This window comes from Oncorhynchus masou, chromosome 18 (genome assembly GCF_036934945.1).
Source record: "Oncorhynchus masou masou isolate Uvic2021 chromosome 18, UVic_Omas_1.1, whole genome shotgun sequence".
Taxonomy (NCBI): domain Eukaryota; kingdom Metazoa; phylum Chordata; class Actinopteri; order Salmoniformes; family Salmonidae; genus Oncorhynchus; species Oncorhynchus masou.
In genome coordinates, this window is record NC_088229.1 from 58087134 (window position 1) to 58114488 (window position 27355).

Here is a 27355-nt window from a genome sequence, read left to right on the forward strand (position 1 = left end):
AAACATTTCAGAACAACTATGGCTGAATTATTATCCTTACACTTTCAAAAATACTAGTCGAATAAGACATGAGATAAATTACGAATTTTGGAAAATAAATGTATTTATAGACTAATACAAATCAGTTAAGTAGCGGATTTCGGTACGGGCGACATGGGCAGCATTTTGCCAGGGTCAACGCATTCACGGGTCATTATGGAGGAGTTTTGGTTCCTGACAAACCGAATACCCTGCAGTCTCCCTCTGAGCATTAATGCCTCGTTCAAAACAACTGGGAACTCGGAAGAAAACGAGCTCCGACTGGGAAAACTTTTGAACGTTCAACCAACTTGACTTCCCAAACTGGGGATCACTGACGTCATGATTTGACCTCGTATTTTTCAGAGTTCCCAGTTGTCTTAAAAGCACCATAAAACTCACGGTACCCTTCGTCAGCTCATATCGTTGTGAAGCTGGATTCATTGCTCTCGACTGCATTAATGCCACATTTAAATTTAGGTTGGATGTGACAGCAGAGAGAAGGTGCGCACTGTCGGCAGCAAGCACACCCACCTCATTTGTGGGGGTGAGATAAAGAACATGTTAGACTGCAATTGATTGCCATAACCCCACATTAACAGTATGCGATGGTGAAATAGCCTACCGTTAGAATGTCTCAATTGATTGCCATAACCCCACATTAACAGTATGCGATGGTGAAATAGCCTACCGTTAGAATGTCTCAATTGATTGCCATAACCCCACATTAACAGTATGCGATGGTGAAATAGCCTACCGTTAGAATGTCTCAATTGATTGCCATAGCACCAAATAACAAAGTAAACAGTGTCTGTTAATTACAATATCTACACATGGTTGGGATCATGAGAATTTTCAGATATCAAAATAGGGTCGTGGGCAAAAAAGTTTGGGAACCCCTCTAAGAAACAATCTGTTGCTGGTAAGGAACAGACTCTATTCCTCTTACTGGTATTGTCATGGCCCTGCCTAAATTTAGAACCTCCATTAGCATGTGCTTCTATCTTCAATTTTTGACCTTACCTCGAGTTGAGTTCCACATCCCTCCTGGTCCTTGTTTCACAGGAACTGGTCTGCCTTAATCAGGAACTGAAACTGAACTGTTGTTCTTTTCCTCCTTCCTTATTAATATTCAGCAATAACATGTTTGAACAAACTTCCTGTTCTTCCCCTTGTCTCTCTATTCACCCCTACATATAAATGTATTATAATCAATATGTTCTAATATGGTAACAGGAATAAGTATATTTCAAGTTAGAACCCAAGTCATTAATTTATTAAATCCCAACATTTGTGGCAACTGCAGATAGACACTAAGGCAGTGGTGTCAAATCAACCTTGGAGGGTGTAGTGTCTGTAGGTTTTTGGTTGTTGCTATCAATTAAGCCCTACACAACTAGGTGTGGGGAGTTAATTCATTAATCAAATACAAGGAAGGAGCAAAAACCCTCAAACACTCGGCCCTCCGTGGAATGAGTTTGACACCTGTGCTTTGAGGCAACAAACATTTCAAATACAAGCACAAGTCAGAAAAGTCTACCATAATTCTAGCCTGATGCTTTTGTTTTTAATTTTAAAAAACACGTACACTACGGATAACTTTTTAAAAAATATGGCAGAAACATTAAAAGTAGTACTTGCATTATATTACACATTTGTATAAATAGTACTTTGAGAAAGTGTATCTTAAAAAATACTTAACATCAAATTCCATCCAAAAGTAAAGTGGAATGTACAGGGAGGTTCAAAATATTCAGACAGTAACATTTCAGAGACCCACTAAATCCTAGAGGGACTGATTCATGTGGAAGTGTTCAGAAACATTCTAATTTGCATATGTGACTCAAATGACAATACATTATTCACCATTAATTTATATTGGGCACAAAATAATCTGAAACATAACCAAAACAAACTGCAAATGCATCCAGCAAGTTTGGAGTCACAAGCTTGATGCAAACATTGCATGCTAGGAATATGGGACCAAATATTGAACGTTTGACTACTTTAATACACAAGTTGATTTGTCCCCATACTTTTAATTTACTAAACTTTGGGGGGGGGGGGGGGGACTAGGTACAAAAATGGTTCACCCAATATGGATAAAAAGACCCACAAATTAAATCTGACAGTCTGCACTTTAACCCCAGACATTTTTAAAGCGGTGGAGTACAGAGCCAAAACAACAAAATTGTCACTGTCCAAATACTATTGGACCTCACTATGTCAAGTTCATGGCTCATATCCTCATCAACAGACAAAATACAATAGGATACGGAGCCACTTCGAAACATTTCACTGACATTAAACTGAATCAAAACCAATAGGCTCAAGTAAAAGGAAGCTCAATTGAAATCATTCATGCTCTGATGAATGTCTGACGACCTAAAGCGCAGCATAAAGAAATTGTGTATTGACCCTGAGTGTGCGGAGATGAATTTTCCAGCTTCACAAACAGGTGCTCGTGCTCCTATACTGATCAAATTGATACACTCATACTGGCACCTTACTACCAACTGTGCTTTGTCAAAATCCCTAAGGCTCAAACTGTTGTTTATAAGTGAGATGTGTTGCCAAAACGTTCAAACCTGCAACCCACCTATTGTGTTTTCCACACCACTGTTATGTTTAACATCCCATACTTGGTTACAGATAAGGCTCATGATATGGGCTGGTAAAATAACTCTTGGACTGGAATATTCCCTTCCACCACAGGTTGGGCAGAAAAGTATAGTTCCATTGATTGTTTCAAAGTGAAAAGCAGGAAAAATGACGTATTACCAACAAACTGGCACAATTTGGCAAGGATCGTTAATATTTAGGCTAAAAAAAAAGAAAAAAAAACAATTGCCATTTTTCAAGTGAGTGGATGACTTCTATTCTGTATGGGAATTATTACTGAAGGCAAACAGGAAAATATTTTGTCACCCATTTTACATCTGCATTCACCAAGTTACCTCAACACATATTTGCAGGACATGTTACAGGTCTGTGTAACTGCTTTCGCTTTGAAACACAATCGTACAGTGGAACTATACTTTTCCACCCAACCTGTGGTGGGAGGGAATATTCCAGTCTTTAAGAGTTCTCTACCACCCATATCATGAGCCTTATCTGTAAGCAACCAAGTAAAGTGGGGTGGAAAAACACCTTGGGTGTTTTTTGAGGCAATGTCTTGGCAACACATATCTCCTCACTTATGAACAACAGTTTGAGCCTTAGGGATGTTACTGACAAAGCAGTTTTTCACCTCTCTGGAATATAGCATACAAAAAATGAAATGTAACCCAACATGGCTGCATTCATATGATTTAAAATAAAGAAAACATCTGAAAGCAGAGGATCTTTTAAAACTAGTAATTTTATCTTTAAAATATATTTTTCAATGTATACGTCAGTATACATTCTTTTGTGGTACCATGATGGAACATCTGACATCAAGCAGCTCATATTTCCCTCTTTTAAGTCGGTTTTCTCCTTGTTTCCTCCCCCTCACACGCTAGTTGAATCCTCTACATCTTCTGCCCCTTCCCTTTGTGGGAGGAGCCGGAGGTTCTCCTCAGCCAATGGCGAGGGAGAATCCTTAGGTATTCTATTCCTTTCCAGGTGTTCGTCCAATAGGGCGGCTACGGGGGTGTCACACTCCACAGTGCTGCACTTAGTGTATACGCCCCCCATGTCGGTTCCCAGGCCACTTCCTATGGAGTTGCGTCTAGCTCTGTTCCTCAGGGTGGAGTGGATGTAGCCCAGGGGAACAGGCAACGTGGCGAATATGATCAAAACAGCCAAGACACCCAGGGCCCAGTCAGGGTAGTCCAGAGTCTCCTCGGAGGCCTGAGGGAGAGACCGAGATGATTAAATACAATTATAAACTGGGTGGTTCGAGCCTTGAATGCTGATTGGTTGACAGCAGTGGTATATCAGACTGTACACAACAGGTACAACAAAATATTTATTTTAACTTCTCTAATTACATTTGTAACCAGTTTAAAATATCAATAAGGCACCTCAAGGGTTTGTGATTATACGGCCAATATACCATGGCTAAGGCTGTGTCCAGGCACTCCGCGTTGCATCAAGCATAAGGACAGCCCTTGGCCGTGGTATATTGGCCATGTACCACACCCACTGGCCTTATTGGTTAAATATAATACGGTCCAAAATGAGAGGACGATGAGCAGCCTAGTGTTGCCTAACCTTTTCTCTGTTCCAGGCAGTGTAGGTGGGCCGTTTGAAGCACATCTTTAGCAGGCTGGCTCCCAGCAGTCCCAGCATGGCCAGCAGACACACATACTTCCACAGGTACTTATAGACCACAGGAGGGCGCCAGTGGAGCATCTTCTCTATGTCATCAAGGAACCTGATCATTCAGATATACAAGGCAATGATCAGTGAGAGACCAGGGGAAACAGACAGACACAGCGAGTCAACCTGAAGGATCAATGTTTGAGCCACTTTTGTTCTACCTTGAATAATTCAAGTATGATTACATTTCTTCATTAAAGATATTCGCCGGTACTTTTGTACAATTTTTAGCCAGTAGTTCTGAAAGTAGCACCCACGAGCCAAAAGTGGTCCCTGAAAATTGCAACTATGTGCACCACGTCATAGCTCTCTCTCTCTGGCTCTACTGTGTGTGTCTTGCTAGCTGTCACTCAAATGGCAAGGGGCTGAAGTTCATTGGCTGAAACTCACATTGCTTGGGGGCTGGTCCATGTGGGGGTAAATGTAGGGAAAGTGTCACCGCACATCTTCCAAAAAACAATTGCTTTAAAACTAGGGACTTCGTGGCTAATTTAGGTAATCTGCTCATAGATTATGCATGTATGAACTATACATTGTAGTGATGTGTCAAAGGGGAGGTTTCCAAAAAATACTTGTCGCCAAAGTACCGGAGGATGTCTTTAATGAATATTCCGCTTTCGTGAAATAAATGGTCTCATTAAATTTCTGAAGTGTGCCATGCGGTTCATGCAGTCACTGTAGCTAATAGGTTCTTACCGGTCAGCGCCGTACACCCAGGACACACTGAAACACTCAAACACCACCACGATGATGAGGGGCAGGGTGGCGGAGTAGTCGTCAAACATCATCACAAAGTAGTTCCCACAGCGCTGCGTGAACAGCATGCCAATCAGGAAGCCGATGATGCAGCTACACACTGGGGGATAGAGAGAAAACATTACAGATCCCACACAGATATACTTGGCATATTTACTAAAGAGGAGTCAGGACTAACAGTCAGGCCGCATTATGATGCCATATTAAAAAACGTAACCGCATATTAAAATTTGGTTTGCTCCTAGACAAAGCCAACGTCTGTGCCTCGCATACTCTGAAAAGACCTTTGCTTGAACAAGAAAAAAAGTGGCAATGTTTGTCCTTCTTGAGACGCCATATCAACAACTTAGCCAGGATACACTTCCTCAAAATAGACAAATCAAGAAATCTGTAATTCATTGATGTTTTTACCAAGCAGGCCTTAGTCAGGCAAATTTACATCTAACTAAGATGTTTGGTGCAGTATTTCTCGAGTGAAAAAATGTTGCATGAAAACTAGTCCTCATTAAATTACAAACACTTAATTGAAGAATCCCGTCCATAAGTCCCACTCCTACTGGGAGTAGTAAGTAGTTGACCAATCACCGACGAAGGGGCGTAGACTTCGGGCTACCGAACTTCGACTGTTTTTCAAATCCCTTTTGAAATACTGACAGCCTAAACACCAATTACAAGTTACCAAATCAGATGTGTTTGTTCAGACAGCAGTCATTTGCTGACATGGCTACACTAGTTGTCATAGTAACGACAGGCGTGTTGTTACGGATATAGGTAGCCCTATTCACAGGTGCCGCCAATCAGTCACCAATCTGAAGACACACCTGCTCCTTTTCCCTTACCCAATCACATCCCCTTTCCCTTGGTTTAAAAAGCCAGTCAGTTGTTTTCTCAATAGCTCAATCACTCAATCTCTCTCTGGATTGAGCTCTCTTTTTATCTCCTACATGTCACATTTGTTCGGTATTATGCAAGTATGTTTTGTTATGGTGTTTGATGATGGGAAAAAGGGGTACCAAGCCAAGTCGCCCATGGGCATACATTACCCATAGGAATACTTTGTCTAAGAACACTAATTGGAACTGGGCGGACCACCCGATGTATTTTATTAGTTAGTTAGCTGTATTGAAGCAAGCAAGTCTAGCTATGGGGTGTTTTAGGATATTTATTGTTTCTTTCCTTGGGTCCAGCTCAGCCCCTTTCCCCCTCAGAGTGTTTGACGGTAGATTTAAGTTGTCTGTGGTTATTAGTTCTCACGGTTCCTTTTCACTGTTATAATTTGCATGAGTTATGTTACGGGTCTCGTATCCACCCACCCTAGACTGCAGGGCCAAAGGGATTCGTAACACACGTTCCAATTTAACAACTTTTACTAAACTGTATTAGCACACTACATGGTTGCCATTGCACTCAGGCCAGGTTCATCAACAACGAGACTGCTGCGCAGGCACACTAATAACAGAGTGATAGCCCCATAATAGAAATATAGGGATAATTAAAACTTAACAGTGGTGTTCGTGCTTCCCATCACTCGTAGCCTGCCATGGATGTTTCCCAGTTTCTTTAAATGTTCAAAATCATGATGTAAGAACACTTAAAGCCTCAAAATGATAAGATGCACCCTCCTTCAAAACTTGAGACATCTGTGGCATTGGGTTGTGATAAAACTGCACATTTGAGTGGCCTTGTGTCCCCGGCACAAGGTGCACCTGTGTAATGATCATGCGGTTTAATCAGCTTCTTGATATGCCACACCTGTCCAGTGGATTATCTTGGCAAAGGAGAAATGCTCAGTAACAGGAAGGTAAACACATTTTTTGCACAACATTTCTTAGAAATTAGCTTTTTGTGATAATGGAACATTTCTGGGATCTAATTTCAGCTCATGAAACATGGGACGAACACTTTACATGTTGCGTTTATATTTCTGTTTAACTTTATAGCACATTCAATACTTTAAACAATTAACAAGCTAGTTTGATACATGTTCTTGTAAAAACTGTCAACAGTAGCTAGCAAGCAACAAGATATGCCAAATAAGTCTAAAAACACTTGAGGCCAAATAAATCCGATTTGACGTTCAGACAAGTCGCATGGAAAAGGAATCCGATTTATATATTTTTTATTTGACCTTTATTTAACTAGGCAAGTCAGCTAAGAACAAATTCTTATTTTCAATGGACGGCCAAGGAACAGTGGGTTAACTGCCTGTTCAGGGGCAGAACGACAGATTTGTACTTTGTCAGCTCGGGGATACGAACTTGCAACCTTTTGATTACTAGTCCAACGCTCTAACCCCTAGGCTACCCTGCCACCCCATCTGTTTTCAAACCACCCACGAAGGTGGAAAAATATTGGATTTGAGGCACTAAACTGCCAACGTGAATAAGACTTTACTGTACTTGACCATTATAGTTTTCTTCCAGTGGTTCCCAAATAGGGTTTAATACCAGTAAACAGTATCCCAAGATTTCCCGACCAAGCTCCTTCCTGTTTCCTGAGAGAAATAATGACGGGACCAATAATATACAATTGCTATACCACACTAATGCAAAATGGGCACGTGTGATTAGCTACATGAACTGGACAGAACTCTCTGGCTTCATTCATGCATACATAAGACCAGTCATCACAACGCTAAAAGCCTGCCATATTTACTCGACTTAAAATCCCCGATAGTCAGCAATTCAAGCCATGAAGTACTCTATCATGAATAGGCTACAAGAGATCGACACAGTTACAGTAGACAATCTCCATACTACCTGTGTGGCACTGGCAGAGGCTCAAAATATGTGTGCTACTCGCTCACTGTTATCAAAACGGCTGATACACTGGGTCCGAAATAGCGTAGACATTTGTAACCTTGTTCCATGATGTTACATTACAAAAGCAAGAGCATAGCAGACTTAGTCAGATTCACTAGGAATTGATCAACCGCGGCGCTATTCATGGTGCTGAATCACCGCTCCTTGCTTTGTTAACCTCTTGAAATTAGGGGGCACTATTTTTATTTTTGTAAAAATAACGTTCCCAAAGTAAACCGCCTATTTCTCAGGACCAGATGCCAGAATATGCATATATACACTGCTCAAAAAAATAAAGGGAACACTAAACTAACACATTCTAGATCTGAATAAATGAAATGTGGCGCAGTGGTTAAGGGCGCTGTCCTGCAGCGCTAGCTGTGCCATCAGAGACTCTGGGTTCGCGCCCAGGCTCTGTCGTAACCGGCTGCGACTGGGAGGTCCGTGGGGCGACGCACAATTGGCCTAGTGTCGTCTGGGTTAGGGAGGGCTTGGTCGGTAGGGATGTCCTTGTCTCATCGCGCACCAGCGACTCCTGTGGCGGGACGGGAGCAGTGCGCGCTAACCAAGGTTGCCAGGTACACAGTGTTTCCTCCGGCACATTGGTGCGGCTGGCTTCCGGGTTGGCTGTGCGCTGTGTTAAGAACAAGCCGCACGGCTTGGGTTGTGTATTGGAGGACGCATGACTTTCAACCTTAGTCTCTCCCGAGCCCGTACGGAAGTTGTAGCGATGAGACAAGATAGTAGCTACTACAACAATTGGATACCATGAAATTGGGGAGAAAAAGGGGTAAAACATTTTTATATATATATATATATATATATATATAGTGGCAAACCTCTTCAAGGTTAGGAGCGTTTGTCACAAACTAAGTGGTAAACCGTCACCAAATCACCCAAGAATGAGAGTTCTTTCGAACAGGACAGTACCTGTGTGTTTGTTTCTCCGTCCTGGTCCACCCAGGACGCCCTCTGGCTCTAGTCATGTCGGTAAGTGGGGCGGCCACTGTGGCATAACTTCGGATGAACTTCCGGTAGTAACCCGTCAGCCCTAGGAAGGCTCGAACCTGCTTCTTATTTACTGGTTTCGGCCATTCTCTAATTGCCTTCACCTTCTTATGTTGGGGTTTGATTAACCCTCTTCCCACAGTGTATCCCAGATACTCTGTTTCCTCTAACCCCACATAACACTTGGCAGGGTTTGCCATGAGCCCTGCCTTTCTAAGGGCGTCTAACACTGCCTGTACCCGGGGTAAGTGGGATTCCCAATCTGGGCTGTAGATCCCCACGTCATCGAAATAAGCTGCGGCATATGCTTTGTGCGGTTTTAGGACTTTGTCCATGAGCCGTTGAAAGGTGGCTGGGGCCCCGTGTAAGCCGAATGGCATGACGGTGTATTGCAAAGGCTGTCTTTTCTTTGGCCTTGGGGGTCAGAGGAATTTGCCAGTACCCTTTTGTCAGATCAAGAGTCGTAATGTACCGAGCATTACCAATTTTCTCCAGTAGTTCATCTACTCGGGGCATGGGGTAGGCATCAAACTTGGAGATTTAATTTACCTTCCGAAAGTCGTTACAGAACCGCAAAGACCCATCGGGCTTGGAGACCATCACAATTGGGCTAGACCACTCACTATGTGACTCTTCGATCACTCCAGCTGTCAACATTTTCTCCGCCTCTGCTCTAATCGCGGCCCGTCGAGCCTCGGGTACCCGATATGGCCTCATACTCACTTTTCTCCCTGGTAGGGAAACGATATCATGAACCGTAACCTCAGTTCGGCCAGGTACCTCTGAAAACACATCTGTTCTTCTGGATCAGGGTCTTCACTTCCTGTACTTGTGCTGGCGACAGAGTGGGTGAGATATTTACTTCAGCTGTCTCCTGAGTGTGTGTGGGGTATGTGACCATTAGTGTTTCTCTCTCTCTCCATGATTTTAACAGATTTATGTGATAAATCTGTTCCTGGCTGTCGGATCCGATAATTGACTTCTCCTATTCTCTCCAGTACTTCATATGGTCCTTTCCATGTGGCCAGTAGTTTACACTCTACCGTGGGGATCAGCACTAACACCTTATCTCCCGGTTGAAATTCCCTCAGGGTAGCCTGCCGGTTATAAGTGTGCCGCTGGTGTTCCTGTGCTTGTCTCATGTGCTCTCTGACGATGGGCATGACTGTGGCTATCCTGTCTTGCATTGCCGTGACGTGCTCTATGACACTAATATACGGGGTGGATTGGTGCTCCCAGGTTTCCCGGGCGATGTCTAAGATTCCCTGGGGATGCCTCCCATATACCAGCTAAAAGGGAGAAAACCCCAGCGAGGCTTGAGGAACCTCTCTAATGGCAAACATCAGATACGGCAACATGCAATCCCAGTTCTTCCCATCCTTATCGATTACCTTCCTGAGCATTGACTTCAGGGTCCGGTTGAATCTCTCAACCAGCCCGTCCGTCTGAGGATGGTAAACCGATGTCCTCAACTGTTTCACCTGCCACAGTTTACAAAGGTCCGCCATAATTCAGGACATAAAGGGGGTCCCCTGGTCGGTAAGGATCTCCTTTGGAACCCCTACCCTGGTGAACAAGAGCACTAATTCCTTTGCAATATTCTTGGAAGCCATCGTCCGAAGGGGAATGGCTTCTGGGTAGCGAGTGGCATAATCTAGAATGACCAGAATGTATTGGTGCCCTCTCGCGGATTTGGGTAGTGGGCCCATTAAATCCATCGCTATCCTCTCAAATGGTGTTTCGATTATGGGGAGTGGCACTAACGGGCTTCTAACAGCTGGTCGGGGAGCTGTTAACTGGCACTCCGGGCACTCTCCACAATGCCGAGCCACTTCAGCTTGAATTCCTGGCCAGTAAAACCTCCTTACAATCCGGTCTCGGGTTTTATCGATACCAAGGTGTCCACCCAGAATGTGCCCATGAGCTAGATCCAGTACTGTCCTCCGGTACCGAGTGGGAACCAACAACTGTTCCACCACATCAACCCCTATTTTCGAGACTCTGTACACCAAACCCTTTTTCATGATGAAGTGGGGAAAACTATTAGGCATCATACCAACATTTATGGGAGTACCATCTACGACCTGCACATCTGCTCTGGCTTGCTGCAGGGTTGGATCCTGGTTTTGGGCCGTCCCAAAATTAGTCAAGGAACCTGCCAGGTCTGCGGGTTCTAGATCGTCGTCCTCTGGATTCAGACCGACCCCAGCCCCACTAGTACCGGGCTGTTCGTTATCAGCGAGGTTTGCCACTTCATCCTCCTCCTCCCCTACTAGCACTTGTGATGTTGTCCCCTGGGAGACCTCTTTTCCTGGCTTTGGTTGAAGGCCCCATGCTTCTTCCTGCTTGTTCAGGGTTGTTGGCTTCTCAAATATGCCATTCTTGTGGCCTAACTTCGCAAAGTTAGGAAAGTCTCTACCCAATATTACATCATATGGCATCTTTGGGACCACACCCACCTCATAATCCAGCAGACCGTCCTCTGTTTGTATGCTCACTAAGGCCGTGGGGTACAGACGGGTATCCCCATGAATGCATGTAACACTGATATCCTGTCTTATATCCAGTTTATGATTCGGCACTAGGCTTGCAACGACCAGGGTTAGCATACTGCCGGAATCCAGCAGTGCTTCAACCTCTTTCCCTTCAACCTTTGCACATATGTTTGTTTCTTGATCTTTCAAGTACAGTGGTTACAACAGGACATGCATACCGTATATCATCTTCATTTTCACTGAGGTTACATTGCATTGGCTCTTCTTTAATATGGCAGTAGGCTGCAATATGTCCTGGTTGATTACAATTGTAACAGATAATAGGGGTTCGGGGGGGACCCCCTCGACACCCAGTCCCGGTTTCCGTTTTTTCCCTTAGTGTCTCGGCCTGATTCTGATTCTTTCCTCATGGCCCCACGCTGCTCTCTTCCCCCTCTATATGCTGGGACAGCCTTACCCTGTCCGCTGGTTTGCCCATGCCTGGGGAACGGGAATCTTTCCTTCTGTGCCTGCTCAGCTGTTCCTGCCATACAATACCATTCAACCAGGCCCACGAGATGGTCGGCGGAAAGTACCTCGTTCTGGCCAACCCATCGTCTCACTTCTCACTCGCTGAAACTGGTTGAGTACGATGGTCTCGACGATCTCGGCGGATGACCGGGTCTCTGGTCGCAACCATTTCCGTGCCAGGTGAATCAAGTCGAACATCTGTGTTCGTGGGGGTTGTCCCGGTCGGTAGGACCACTGGTGGAAGCGGTGTGCCCTCACGGTATTGGTCACTCCCAGTCTAGTCAGGATCTCTCCCTTTAGTTTATCGTAATCCTGTGCATCTTTCAACTCCAGGTCGAAATACGCTTTTTGAGCGTCCCCTGCCAGGTATGGTGCCAGAAGCCCTGCCCATTCTTCTTTTGGCCACTTCTCCCTCTCTGCCGTCCTTTCGAAGGTGGTAAGATATGCTTCCACATCATCCTGCACTGTCATTTTTTGAAGAAAATGATTGGCCCTCCTCTGGGTATTTGCAGCTGGTAATTGAGCCCCAATTTGGTCCGCTAGAACCTTTAGGCCTTCTCTTAACTCCCGGGTGTTTCTCTCTTGCTCTTCTCTGAGCAGCTGGTTGGTGCGGTGCTGGACCTGTAACGTGTCCTGATACATTCGCATTGCATCCTGATGAGCTATTTGTTGAGCGGCCGCCGCTTGTAACAGGGCCTGTATGTCTCCCTCCATACTCATTTTCCTGAGAAACTGTCCTAACCAAATAAAGCCACCAAAAAAAAAACCTGACTCCCCTTTGGAGTGCTAACTGAACATTTCTTTTTCTTCTACCTAACCAGTGGTATGGTTAGTCCATGCCCGCATCCTCCACCACGTGTGGCAAACCTCTTCAAGGTTAGGAGCGTTTGTCACAAACTAAGTGGTAAACTGTCACCAAATCACCCAAGAATGAGAGTTCTTTCGAACAGGACAGTACCTGTGTGTTTGTTTCTCCGTCCTGGTCCACCCAGGCCGTAGGCGAGGTCAAGGATAGCAGGGTTCGGTACACGAATCGGGTTCTCGGTAGGTCCAGGTCCAAACGCCAACAGGTAAGTCCAAAACAGTCCAACTCATACACGGTAAATCCAGCCAATCTCTATTGTCTCTTTCTCTATTGTTCATAGATCCTTCCAGCACTCTCTTCTTCTCTTCCTGGTTTTTCTTGACCCTTTATCTGTGGGTTGGCTCCACCTTCTGAGGGTTCCCCTTGCTTCTGGGACTTGTAGTTTTGGTGGTCGGCCATTTTGTGATCTGTAGTTCTGACAGGGGTGGCCATTTTAGTGATCGGGCAGAGCCCGTTTATTAGTTCTGCTCTCACATATCTGCCATTTACCACTCGACCCCCTTCTTTGCCACAATATATACTTTTTTCTTTACATAGTTGAATATGCTGACAACAAAATCACACAAATGATCAATGGAAATCAAATGTATCAACCCATGGAGGTCTGGATTTGGAGTCACACTCAAAATTAAAGTGGAAAACCACACTACAGGCTGATCCAACTTTGATGTAATGTCCTTAAAACAAGTCAAAATGAGGCTCAGTAGTGTGTGTGGCCTCCATGTGCCTGTATGACTTCCCTACAACGCCTGGGCATGCTCCTGATGAGGTGGCGGATGGTCTCCTGAGGGATCTTCTCCCAGACCTGGACTAAAGCAACCGCCAACTCCTGGACAGTCTGTGGTACAACATGGCGTTGGTGGATGGAGCAAGGCATGATGTCTCAGATGTGCTCAACTGGATTCAAGTCTGGGGAACGGGCGGGCCAGTCCATAGCATCAATTCCTTCCTCTTGCAGGAACTGCTGACACACTCCAGCCACATGAGGTCTAGCATTAGGAGGAACCCAGGGCCAACCGCACCAGCATATGGTCTCACAAGGGGTCTGAGGAGCTCATCTCGGTACCTAATGCCAGTCAGTCTACCTCTGGCGAGCACATGGAGGGCTGTGCGGCCCCCCCAAAGAAATGCCACCCCACACCATGACTGACCCACCGCCAAACTGGTCATGCTGGAGGATGTTGCAGGCAGAACGTTCTCCACTGCGTCTCCAGACTGTCACATGTGCTCAGTGTGAACCTGCTTTCATCTGTGAAGAGCACAGGGCACCAGTGGCAAATTTGCCAATCTTGGTGTTCTCTGGCAAATGAAAAACGTCCTGCACGGTGTTGGGCTGTAAGCACAACCCCCACCTGTGGACGTCGGGCCCTCATACCACCCTCATGGAGTCTGTTTCTGACCGTTTGAGCAGACACATGCACATTTGTGGCCTGCTGGAGGTCATTTTGCAGGGCTCTGGCAGTGCTCCTCCTGCTCCTCCTTGCACAAAGGTGGAGGTAGCGGTCCTGCTGCTGGGTTGTTGCCCTCCTGCGGCCTCCTTCACGTCTCCTGATGTACTGGCCTGTCTCCTGGTAGCGCCTCCATGCTCTGGACACTACGCTGACAGACACAGCAAACCTTCTTGCCACAGCTCGCATTGGTGTGCCATCCTGGATGAGCTGCACTACCTGAGCCACTTGTGTGGGTTGTAGACTCCGTCTCATGCTACCACTAGAGTGAAAGCACTAGCATTCAAAAGTGACCAAAACATCAGCCAGGAAGCATAGGAACTGAGAAGTGGTCTGTGGTCCCCACCTGCAGAACCACTCCTTTATTGGGGGTGTCTTGCTAATTGCCTATAATTTCCACCTGTTGTCTATTCCATTTGCACAACAGCATGTGAAATGTATTGTCAATCAGTGTTGCTTCCTAAGTGAACAGTTTGATTTCACAGAAGTGTGATTGACTTGAGAGTTCCATTGTGTTGTTTAAGTGTTCCCTTTAATTTTTTTGAGCAGTGTATATATTTATATATTTTTTTAACCTTTATTTAACTAGTCAGTTAAGAACCAATTCTTATTTTCAATGATGGCACAACTGCCTGTTCAGGGGCAGAACGACAGATTTGTACCTTGTCAGCTCGGGGGTTTGAACTTGCAACCTTCCGGTTACTAGTCCAACACTAACCACTAGGCTACCCTGCCGCCCCATATAATTGACAGCTTAGGATATAAAACTCTAAAGTTTCCAAAACTGTCAAAATATTGTCTGTGAGTATAACAGAACTGATATTGCAGGTGAAATCCAGAGGAAAATCCAATCAGGAAGTGCCTCTTATTTTGAAACCTTTGTGTTCCTATGCAGCCCTATTGGCCATTGAAAGGGATATCAACCAGATACCTTTTTCTACATATTCCCTAAGGTGTCTACAGCACTTTGACGTAGTTTCACGCCTTTATGTTGAAGAATGAGCGTAAACGACTACATTGCTTAAGTGGCCAGCCGAGGGCTCTGAGTGATTCTTGCTCAAAAGACAGAGGTAGTCATTTTCTCTCTCGCTCCTACTGAAAAGCCAATTGTCCCGGTTGATATATTATCGAACAGATATTTGAAGAACACCTTGAGGATTGATTATAAAAAATGCTTGCCATGTTTGACGATATTATGGATATAATCTGGAATGTTCTTCAGCTTTGTCGTGACCGCTATTTCCGGTGGATTTCTCAACATAACGTGACAAACAAAATGGAGGTATTTTGGGTCTAAAAATAATCTTTATGGAACAAAAGCAACATTTGCTGTCTAACTGGGAGTCTCGTCAGTGAAAACATCTGAAGAGCAAAAGGTAAACGGTTAATTTGATTGATTTTCGTGACCAAGCTTCCTGCTGCTAGCTGGACATAATGCTATGCTAGGCTATCGATAAACTTACAGCAGCGCATTCGGACCCTTTCTGTTTTATCACATTTTGTTACGTTACAGCCTTATTTAAATATTTTTTCTACACACACAAAAAGCAAACAGAAATACCTTATTTGCATAAGTATTCAGACCCTTTGCTATGAGACTCGAAATTGAGCTCAGGTACATCCTGTTTCCATAGAAACATCAAGGATGATCAACCTGGCATAAATTAAATTGATTGGACATCATTTGGAAAGGTACACACCTGTCTATATAAAGGTCCCACAGTTGACAGTGCAAGTCAAAGCAAAAACCAAGCCATGAAGTCAAAGGAATTGTCCATAATCCCGAGACACGGTTATGTCGAGGCACAGATCTGGGGAAGGGTACCAAAACATATCTGCACACTGCTTGTACAGCACCTAAGGTGCTTCAACAAAGTACTGACTATAGGGTCTGAATACTTATTTCAATTTCTAAACACCCGTTTTTGCTTTGTCATTGAGGTATTGTTTGTAAATTGATGAGAAAAACAACAACAATTTAATCCACTTTAGATTAAGGCTGTAATTTAACAAAATATGGAAAAAGTCAAGGGGTCTGAATACTTTGCCAATGTACTGTACATCAAACAGTTAGATTAGTGTATATTTCTCAATTTACAGTGGTATAGTCATGTCAGATTTTTTGCGCTGGAATTATTATTTCTAAATTGCAGTTCCGTTTTGAACAAGAATCTATCAATTTTCTCTTCAAGGAAAATTGGTAAATAAAAAATATTCACAAACTTGAGGTCAGAAACTCACGTTAGGCTGCCTGACTGGGTCACGAGACACTCTTTACCTGTGAGTATGGTCTTGTGGCGCTTCAGCACTTTGAAGTTGTCGGTGAGGGGTGTGAGGATGCCCTCCATGGTGCCGAACATGGTGCTAAGACCCAGGTTGAGCAGCATTAGAAAGAACAAGGCTGACCAGAAGGGACTGCCCGGGAACAGAGTCATGGCCTCTGTGAAGGCTATGAACGCCAGCCCTGTGCCCTCCACACCCTGCGAGAGAGGAATGATAAGGCGAAAGGGAAGGGGAGAGAGAAAGAGAGATTTACATTTATCGTGACATAGCATCTCAACAGATCCAAACTTTATCTTTACATTTTAGCAATAAACCTACTAAAATGTAATTTGTTAATTCATAATGAGTGGGAGGAGCAACAAACAGGCAGGTTAGTTTGGTTTCCAAATAAAGAGGGCAAAGCTGTAACTCAAAGAATATAGAGAGTGAGATGCAGTCAAAGAAGAGGCAGGCTTGAATGCAAGATCAACCGTTTACTTTGTTCATCTCATTCTCCAGGCTGCAGTCGGTGAGGTTGCCAGGGACATTGGCTCCGTGAACCTTGAACCAGTCCCTGTAGGCCTCCAGGGGACCCGAGCTGGGGTCAGAGATGTTGATCACAGGCAGCAGGTCCCGGTCAAGAGGGCCCACTGAGAACTGCTCCGACAGCTTCTCCAAGTTACTGATAGAGGGGAGGGTGAAGAACAAGCAGTCAGTTCATTGTACATTTTAGCAACGGCCCAGAGCCGAGTAGGTATGACATTTAACAGATTACTCCAACTGGTGGCCCGTGGGAGATTTTATTGGGCCCCCAAGTTCTGAGCAAACAAAAACACAAAAAAAGCACTCACTGAGTTACGCAGCGCATTGCGACTTCCCTGGCGCGGAAGCCCAGCACGGCGAACACCACCAGCGTGGCGAGGACAGAGGTGAGAAAGTTGATGGTGGAGACAGTGAGGGCGTCGCGGTGGCAGTTGTTGCTGCGTGGGTTGTAGGAGGAATAGGCGATGACCGAGCCAAAGCCCAGGCCCAGGGCAAAGAAAACCTGCGTTGCCGCCTGGCGCCACACCTGCACTTCACCCCAGATCTCCAGCTGGAGGGAGAAAAGAGGGGGGGGTGAAGAGAGCGAGGGGAAAAAAGAGCGAGGGGGAGATAGTCAGTGGAGAAACAAAGTCAGTTAACCCTGCTAGATTTTTGCCCCGGGTCAACAGTAAGAGCTGTCATTATGAAGTGGAAAAGTCTAGGAGCAACACCGGCTCAGACGCGAAGTGGTAGGCCACACAAGCTCACAGAACGGGACCGCCGAGCACTGAAGCGTGTAAAATACGTCTGTCCTCGGTTGCAACACTCGCTACCGAGTTCCAAACGGCCGCTGGAAGCAAGTCATCACAGCAATGTTCCAACGTCTAATGGATAGTCTCATTAATGTCCATGATTTTGGAATGAGATGTTCAATGAGCGTGTGTCTACATTCAATACATGACCGAAGTCTATCTAGTTTGTTATTTGCCATGGTTTCAAAAGCTGAGAAATGCCGAACCACATACCCCTTTGGAGCACATCAGAAGAACAGTTACTAAACACACTAACAGGATTTGTTATAAGTGTGTGCTTAAGAAAGCTGTATGAATTAGTATTAGCCAGGTTATTTGGCTTTCCAGACCCTCTATTTTCCCTTATTACTATCGTTCATATAAGCAGTGTGCTGGGTGGATGATGATGATACCTTAGGGTAGAACATGTACTTGATGCCCTCTGCAGCCCCTTCCTGCATCAGCCCTCTGATGAGGAAACACAGCAGCACCACATACGGGAAGACCGAGGAGAAATACATCACCTTGGACGAGAAGAGAAGGAGGGGTAGATGAGGCTTACAGCAAAGAAAACGTTAATTTATAACAAGGATGCAAACTGGTCAGGGCCCAAAAATGTGATACTTTCCCCCACCACTGAAACACGCAGAAAATCCCTGCTTGGGGGGAAAATGCAGGTTTTAACTAATTAAACGACAAAGAATATGATCTACATGATCAGTCTGTAACATAAAAAGTGGTTCATGTGAACCTAACTCACACCTAAAAAGAAAGCAATCCAATGTTATGTGTTGCCTAGACTTTACTGCAAATGACACTCAAGTCTTGAGAAAAAACAATATACTAATATTGCAGTTAGCCATGACAGCCTTTATAATAGAAGTAGAAATATAATGAAGGCCTCCCGGGTGGCGCAGTGGTTAAGGGCGCTGTACTGCAGCGCCAGCACTGCCATCAGAGACCCTGGGTTTGCGCCCAGGCTCTGTCGTAACCGGCCGCGACCGGGAGGTCCGTGGGGCGACGCACAATTGGCCTAGCGTCGTCCGGGTTAGGGAGGGCTTGGTCGGTAGGGATGTCCCTGTCTCATCGCGCACCAGCGACTCCTGTTGCGGGCCGGGCGCAGTGCGCGCTAACCAAGGTTGCCAGGTGCACGGTGTACCCTCCGACACATTGGTGGGGCTGGCTTCCGGGTTGGATGCGCGCTGTGTTAAGAAGCAGTACGGCTGGTTCGTTTCGGTTGTGTATCGGAGAATGCATGACTTTCAACCATCGTCTCTCCCGAGCCCGTACGGGAGTTGTCGATGAGACAAAATAGTAGCTACTACAACAAATTGGATACCACGAAATTGGGGAGAAAAAGGGGTTATAAATAAATATATATATAAATATATATATAATGAAACAAGCAAGCATTCTACTTTTGCTCTATTATATAGCACAAGGTTACATATGTGCAAAAACACCATTCACTGAGTAAAACATTAAATAATCCCCTCTCACTCACACACATTACTGTCAAGTTCAACACAACAAAAGCAATATCTTTGGGCTCCACTGCACATCATACACTTTCTTCCTGTGGACATCTGTTCTACAATGTGCCAGCAGATCATTATTCACTTTGTTGGCATACTTGATCTCTTTCAGGCAGAAGTACACCTGGCATTCCCCTTTTAATCCACTCCAGCTACACTTGATCCCTGAATCAACTTGTTTAACAAGCAACGCCTCATTTTCACCTAATTCTCTCATTCTGAAAATTAACCACATACTGTAGAGGGAAAACATTAGTTTACAGATAGTAGTTAGCTATTTAACATTTCATATTTTCCCCAGAGTCCAGTAAGAAACTAACACGTTATAACTTGAAGAACGGCAATGAGTCGTAACGTTATAAGTTAATACAATACGAATTGGTTAGGTGACTAACGTCAGCTCATCTGATGTAACATTAGCTAGCTAACGTTAGCTGTCTGACTTGATTAGCCAGCAAATTTTAACACCATAAACTCAATTTGATCAGTTAAGTAGGGTAATGTTGCTTAACATTTCTCTCGCTGGCTAACGGATAATTCGATCCAGCTAGCAAGATACTTAACAATGCTAACAGCACTTGTTCCACCACCTTTCTCCCTCACCTCAAAACGTTCCAAATGCCAGTTGTTTTTCGGTTACAGCTTATAAAGTAACTTGTTACGCTCCATCACCTTCTCACCCGTCTCCGTGGTCAGGCTTCTCACCTACCTCTTCGTTATCGTTCAGGGGACGCGCTGCTGTAAATTAACTGGTAAACTGCCTTTCCACTCTTGCCAGAGCGCACGCTTATGCTGTAACTAGCAAATCGGTTGTCTCTTCAGTCGTGTGCTGCATTCTGTTGATATGTGAACGATTCGCTGAGCCCTGGATACAGTCAGTATTGCTCCAAACGTGCATCAGTCGTTCGCATACAGGCAGTAGTCATCCAAAGCCCCCCGCCCAAACTTTTCTCATCGGATCTACACGAATCACGTATGTCATCTATTTCGGATTCAAAACGGCGAATTTGGCCGAAAGGTGACTAGTTTGCATCCCTGTTTTAAGGATCTCTTGAATCTCCATCGAGTTAGTCAACCATGAGTCTGATTACATATGCTATGTGATTTTGATTGTAGTTTTCCATCTAGAGAAATTCTTTAGTAGCGAAGGAATTTAAAGGCTTCCATGAAGTTCGACATCAGTGGGATATTTCCAGAATGGGAACATTCCAAACATTTACACAGACAGGCCTATGGCCATTCTAAAATCTACTAATGTTTTTTTTACCCAGCAAATATCCCCTTATCGGAGTCTGACTCAGCCCACACATAAAGTTACAGATTCAGTCATTACATCAGACTGAAACTGAGGGTATAGAAGTCCTTGCTTGGGTGGGTTGATTCAAATTCCCTGTTCCACCTGGGCCAAATGGACAATAATCTAACAAGTAAATTGCTAAACTTTACTGAATGATCGCTTATCATAAACCTCTGAGTGGGACCGTTAGTGGGTTTATGTTTTCACATTATCCCAGACCACTATTTAGCCTATGTTTATTTATCACAATGTTTTTGTGGATATTCTAATCTGCAATGTAAGGTGACACGATGTCTAATTGTCTCTCAACCCCGTCATATGCTCTACCTTGTAGAGCACCTAGGCCTATATGTCTACACAACATGGTGCAATTGTAACAACACAACAAGAACACCTCGAACGTCAACAATTGGGCTACATGGCTCCGCACGCTTGCCTTGTCGCTTTCACTTGTCAAAACGTGCCTTTGTATTTTGGCACTGCGCCATGGAAATACGGTCGCAACAGCTGTAACTTTTAGAATTCCTTCGGTTTTCTGTCCCCATCATTTCAGATTGCGTATCTCATTCATATGCATCATCGCTTAAATGCTTGCCACACACGCGCAGCGAGAGTATTGACAATTTCTAATTGCTACTAACCGTCTTCATCTTTGGATATTTTATCGAACAACAGTGACATTTGGGGGAGAGGGCAAACTCCACTGAACTAGACTCAATGTATGGAATCACTTGGGAGTTAGTGGATTTTGGACAAACTTCACCTTAAAAACGGAATATTCAGTACCTTGGCAGAGGATTTGATGCCCTTGAACATGCCCAAGCAGACGATGGTCCAGGCGGCCAGCAGGCAGCAGGTGATGACAGGGTTAAACTCGCCCGTCTGTTCGATGGAGTCGGTGATGTTAAGAGCCTTCCGGAACCAGAAGTAGGTGGTAGGACTGCTGGCCGCACATTCCTTCACTGAGATTAAGAAACAAAGCAATGGTCAGGTGAAAATATTAGGCAAAGAATATGGAAGAAGATTATTGCAGCCGAAATGACAAACTATTCCTTATATAGTACACTTTATGTGCCGCCTTGCTCAAAAGTAGTGCACTATATAGGGCAGGGGTGGGCAAATGGTGGCCCCCGAGGATCAATTTCCACACAAAATAGTTATATATAGTATAAATATTTTTGGGGAAATCGGTCAGGGTCTCAACTTACTGGTTGTCGACAGTTAGAACACAGCAGGTGCAATTTCGAAACGTGGTTGTGCATCAGCAGTTTTTCGGTTGTTATGTCAGTCACTGACAGTCACTCAATTAGCTTGTGTCAGCAAAAAAAATTGACTGGTAAATTATCTAAACTTGCCATCAGCATGGTCGAATTACCGATTTGGGGGGGGGGGGGGGGGGGGGGGCATTGGCCATCAAATATCATAAAAAAACTGAAGACATTTGTCTCCACCCTATAGTAAAAATATTAAATTGCCAATTATTTTTTTTTTGCCGCTGTCAACCTGGGTACTGCAAACCCACGAACCACTGTGGCCCCTCATGATGAGTTCAGATTTTTTTGTGGGCCCCACCCACATCAAAGATGCCCATCCCTGATAAAGGGAACATGACAGCTTTTCAAACACAACTGATGGGTTATTGCTATGGGAGTGTTAACTTACCAGTTATGTTACCGGGTTCAGGACACTCCTTCCAAGGTAGTGGATATTGAAATGAGTTTCCTAAGTAGAAAAGGCTCCAGCCGATGATCACGTTGTAGTAGAGAGCAACAAAAAAACACACCTGAAAAGGAGAAAAGTTTACATGGGTTAGTAACACATTGTTGTCTCCCTCAGGATATTTATAACATGTTCGGGATACAACTTTCAACTCTATTAGAACGCTCTCCAGTCAAATGCAATGCGCCCGTAGGATTTCAAGTCTCATGCTCAAACTGAAGCATTGCTAATCCTTGACCTTGGGCCATGTATGGTCAGGTCAGGGGTGTATTCACTACAGAATCCGTATAAAAACAAAATGATAGAAACTCGTTTGCTCTGGGACAAATTCAGGTAAATCCTCCCTGTTTCGTTTAAGAGTTTTTGAAACAGAATTGGTGCAATGAATCCGCCCCAGGTGACCGGGTTTGTGTGACTAGCGGACAGCTACATTGTTAAATCTCTCACCACACAGCTGGAGTAGCCGATCCCCGCCAGCTTGGGAGAGATGTGCTTCCACACGCCGATGCTGCCCTGCCGGATGGACTGACCAGCCGCCAGCTCCAGGAAGAACAAGGGAATGCCCACCAGGATCATGAGCAGCACGTACAAGAGGAGAAAGGCCCCTGTGGGAAGGAGAAAAAGATAGAAGTGTTCATGAGGGCTAAAAACAACAACTGTTAATATGACAGTGAGGATAGTAATTGAATCATATTGGCAAATCCATTAGGACATTTGAAGATGCACTAAAAAGGCATACTGAGTTATTGTTTTCCAAGACAAATGCATTCACAGCAAAGATTAGAGGAAAATGTTCAAGTAGTTTGCCGCCTCAGACCTCAGCCAGTATTTATAACATGTCTCAGAGTAGGAGTGCTGATCTAGGGTCAGGTCACCCTTATCCACGCAATCTTCTTCATTATGATGTAAAAAAAGGCTAAACTGATCCTAGACCAGGTATATTCATCCAATATGCATTATGAGTATGGGCCCAGGTGAGAAAACAAATACGAAAATGTATGTACTCACTACTGTAAGACACTCTGGATAAGAGTGGCTGCTTAATGACTCAAATGTAAAACCCACTGATATTGACACCATCCTCACCTCCTCCATTTTGATGGCAGAGGTAGGGGAACCTCCACACGTTGCCCAGGCCAACGCTGAACCCCACCTGAGCCAGGAAATACTCCAGTTTACTGTCCCAGCCATCCCGGGCAGGGGGCTCCACTACGCCCTCCTGACTATCCTCGCCAGCCAAGCTGTCCAGCTGAGTCTCTGGTGTCACTGACGTGTAATCGTCATTGGGAAGGGGAGGCTTCTCCATCTATCAAAAGACGGAAACAATATCATTTAGTAGGGCCGGGACAATACCAGTATCGAGACACTCATTAGTATTATGGCAAGGAAATCAGACACGAAGCAGATTGAACTTCTTTAGGAAAACAGCCCTGATGTTGGAAACAAAGATTAAATGTGTATCTGGATGACAATTTATTTTCCAAGATACAGCACACAATATTTTACATGCAGCAGGTTTTTAAAGGAACAGAGTTGTCTGCTTCAATTTTTGCCATGGTAAAATATATTGCGATACTGGTATCATCCTAGCCATAAAGTTTAGTGTGGCTAGTAATATGCCACATGCATCTAGGCTACTATATGGGGTGAATCAAAAGTGGGCACACCAAGCAAAAAGAGCATTGTATAAATCCATTTGAATCACTTTTTGACAGCATCCCTTTTGATTGAAAACTTTCCATAAATGTTTGCCCATGAAAGAAGGGGCCAGAAAGTGACTTTTTAGACCCAAATGCCAAAACATTCAAGAGACGACGGTGCTAAAAGTTGACCTATTTTGGAAAACCTGGTTCAGTCTGCTTTCCACCAGACACTGGGAGATAATTGTTCCCTTCAGCAGGACAATAACCTAAAACACAAGGTTAAATGTACACAATCTCCATAGACAAACATTGGCAGTGGAATGGAATCACTGAAGAGCTCAGTGGCTTTCAACGTGGCACCGTAATAGGATGCCACCTTTCCAACAAGTCAGCTCATCACATTTCTGCCCAAATCAACTGTAAGTGCTGTTATTGTGAAGTGGAAACCTCTAAGAGCAATAATGGCTCAGCCCCGAAGTGGTAGGCCACACAAGCTCACAGAATGGGACCGCAGAGTGCTGAAGCGTGTAAAATCCATTGCAAACTGCCTCTGGAAGCAACGTCAGCACAAGAACGTTCCGTCGGGAAAATCATGAAAATGGGTTTCTATGGCCGAGCAGCCACATACAAGCCTAAGATCACCCTGCACAATGCCAAGGGTTGGCTGGAGTGGTGTAAAGCTCGCCGCCATTGGAATCTGTAAGCGCTTTTTCTGGAGTGACGAATCACGCTTCACCATTTGGCAGTCCAACAGACAAATCTGGCTGGGTTTGGCTGATGCCAGGAGAATGCTACCTGCCCCAATACATAGTAACATCTGAAAATTTTGTTGGAGGATGCATAATGGTTTGGGGTTGTTTTTCATGGTTCGGGTAGGCCCCTTAGTTCCATTGAAGGGTAATCTTAACGCTAAAGCATACAATGACATTGTAGACGATTCTGTGCTTCCAACTTTGTGGCAACAGTTTGGGGAAGGCCCTTTCCTGTTTCAGCATGACAATACCCCTGTGCACAAAGCAAAGTCCCTACAAAAATAGTTTGTCGAGATCGGTGTGGAATAACTTGACTGGCCTGCACAGAGCTCTGACCTCAACCCCATCGAACATCTATGGGATGAATTGGAACGCAGACTGCGAGCCAGGCCTAATCACCCAACATCTGTGCCCGATTTCACTAATGCGCATGGCTGAATGGAAGCAAGTCCCTGCAGCAATGTTCCAACATCTGGTGTAAAGCCCTCCCAGAAGAGTAGAGGCTGTTATACCCAAAAAGGGGGACAAACTTCATATTAATGCCCATGATTTTGGAATAAGATGTTCAAATGAGCAGGTGTCCACATACTTTTGGTCATGTAGTGTAAATTGACTTGAAAATCTATTGCAAGACTTGATAAAGGCTGGTTAGCAATGACCAACAACCAACTTGACAGAGCTTGAATATTTTTTTTTTTTTTTACAATTCATGTGCAAATATGTGTTAAGTTCATAGACTTACCCAGAAAGACTCACCGCAATTGCCAAAGATGATTCTAACATGTATTGACGCAGGGGTGTGAATACTTATGTAAATTAATGTTTTTGTATTTCATTTTCAATACATTTACAAAAATGTCATTGTGGGGTATTGTGTGTAGATGGGTGAGGGAAAATTATTATTTTTATTCAATTTTGAATTCAGGTTGTAGTGCAACAAAATGTGGAATAAGTTAAGGTGTATGAATACTTTCTGAAGTCACTGTGTAGCTTAGACCCTATTTCACTTCTGAGGTTTTTGTGTTGTGCCCACCATCGGTTCAGACAACATGCTCTTGAATACAAGGTGGGTGTCATTTCAATCATAGAAATAGAATTCATAGAAGGACCTATCCTTTCAGACCACTGCAATTTAGCTGGTACGTCACTGAAATTGACATTTTTCCTACCACAAAGACGATTGCTGGTCCACCCACCGTCGACTGTCAACTTAAATGGTAATGTCTGTTCTGTAGTCTTTATGATTTCAATAGGTTCCTATGGAGGATTGACAGCAATGTTCTCTCTAAACTGCGGGCACCTACCCAGAGACTGCCACGCAGCTCTCTGGAACTGAGCGCAGAAGAGAAGCACGAGATTGAACTTCACTCAACTTTCTAGTTTTCCCTGTTAGTTAACAGTATCAAAGTTGCCCTTTACTGTGGCAATTGTGATCGAATCAACGTATTAGCCACTTTCAATGCAACACGCCGAAAACAAAACAAACTATGCCAGAGATGTTGTAGGCAGAACGCATAGGGATTCTATTGTGCATGACTGCCAGTACTCTACACATACCAGTGTGGCATGGCCAATCAGAGCTGCAGTAGGCCTATACGCAAATAGACCATTGCCATATATGGATCTGTGCCAATTACTTTGAACTGGACTGTGTTTACAGTTATGGTCATGAGTAGATGCGCTTGTTTTGAGATCAAGCAAGAGCTGCATGTTGCCACGTGTGCGTGTACATTTTGTTCATATCCTTCGCTTTTTAGTGAGTTATTAGCCCAGTTATTGATAATTGTGTAAGCAATGGGGGGTGATTACTAGCACAAAACGTGTACATTTCTAGACATCTTTGAAAAGCGAGTCAGGTAAAGAGTTGTCTTAAAGGGACAGTGTTATATGTCTTCCTCTCAGGCTTCCAGCCAATAGGCGGAGGTAGTATAATTTGTCTGATTCTCCGTAATAATGATATGGGAATAATAATGCATTTTGTAAAATGTTTTCTTGCATCAAACTAAATTTTCAGTCACCTTCTTGTCAGCCAAAACTCAACCCTGTATTCATGCGTCTCAACCGATGGCAAGCACAACACAGAAACCATAGGCCATGTAAAATAGGGTCTAGGCTACATCAGCAAATATTAAATCAGAGTTTACATTACATTACATTAGTGATAAAACACTTTTTTCTAGAAATTATTAAATAGTTTGACAACCCCGTTTGTAAGCTGATATCAATCACCAACTTTTATATTTTCCAGTATGAAGACATGGATGTCTCATGGTATGCAAAACGGGTCAACTTAGTACCTTTATCTTTTGGATGATGTGGCATTCAGGCCCAAAAAGTCACTGTCTAAGCACTTATACAATAGGGAAATGTTTGGAAGAATTTGTTCAACTCAAAAAGGGGTGCTGTCAAAATGTGATTGAATTCAAATAGACTTACCCTATTTGCAGTAGCCTCCCCCATCCCCTCATTGTCATGAATTCACCAAGTTCATAAAACTTCTCTGTTCGGTATTTCACTGTGGCAGCATTTAGCTACAGGTAGGGTTGCAAAGGGTCAGAAACTTTCTGGAAAATTTCCAGATTTTTTTCTGAAATTTTCCATGGGGGGGGGGTTAAGCCCGGGAATTTT

General features: G+C 44.2%; 1 protein-coding gene across 10 annotated transcripts in view; it reads right to left on the bottom strand.

Annotated features, from left to right (window-relative positions):
* Positions 1-1272: 1272 nt before the first annotated feature.
* The window catches only part of LOC135504946 (sodium-dependent neutral amino acid transporter B(0)AT2-like), a 32161-nt gene continuing 6078 nt past the window's right edge, over positions 1273-27355 (bottom strand). For all 10 annotated transcript variants that reach the window (XM_064923895.1, XM_064923896.1, XM_064923898.1 and 7 more), the window contains 11 exons: positions 23419-23638; positions 22780-22937; positions 22276-22396; positions 21400-21575; positions 18195-18305; positions 17320-17561; positions 16967-17150; positions 16485-16686; positions 5020-5179; positions 4216-4378; positions 1273-3852 (listed from right to left, as the gene is read on the bottom strand). In XM_064923895.1, coding sequence (XP_064779967.1) covers positions 3511-3852; positions 4216-4378; positions 5020-5179; positions 16485-16686; positions 16967-17150; positions 17320-17561; positions 18195-18305; positions 21400-21575; positions 22276-22396; positions 22780-22937; positions 23419-23638 — 2079 coding nt within the window. In that variant the 3' untranslated portion in view covers positions 1273-3510. The remainder of the gene's footprint in view (positions 3853-4215; positions 4379-5019; positions 5180-16484; positions 16687-16966; positions 17151-17319; positions 17562-18194; positions 18306-21399; positions 21576-22275; positions 22397-22779; positions 22938-23418; positions 23639-27355) is intronic.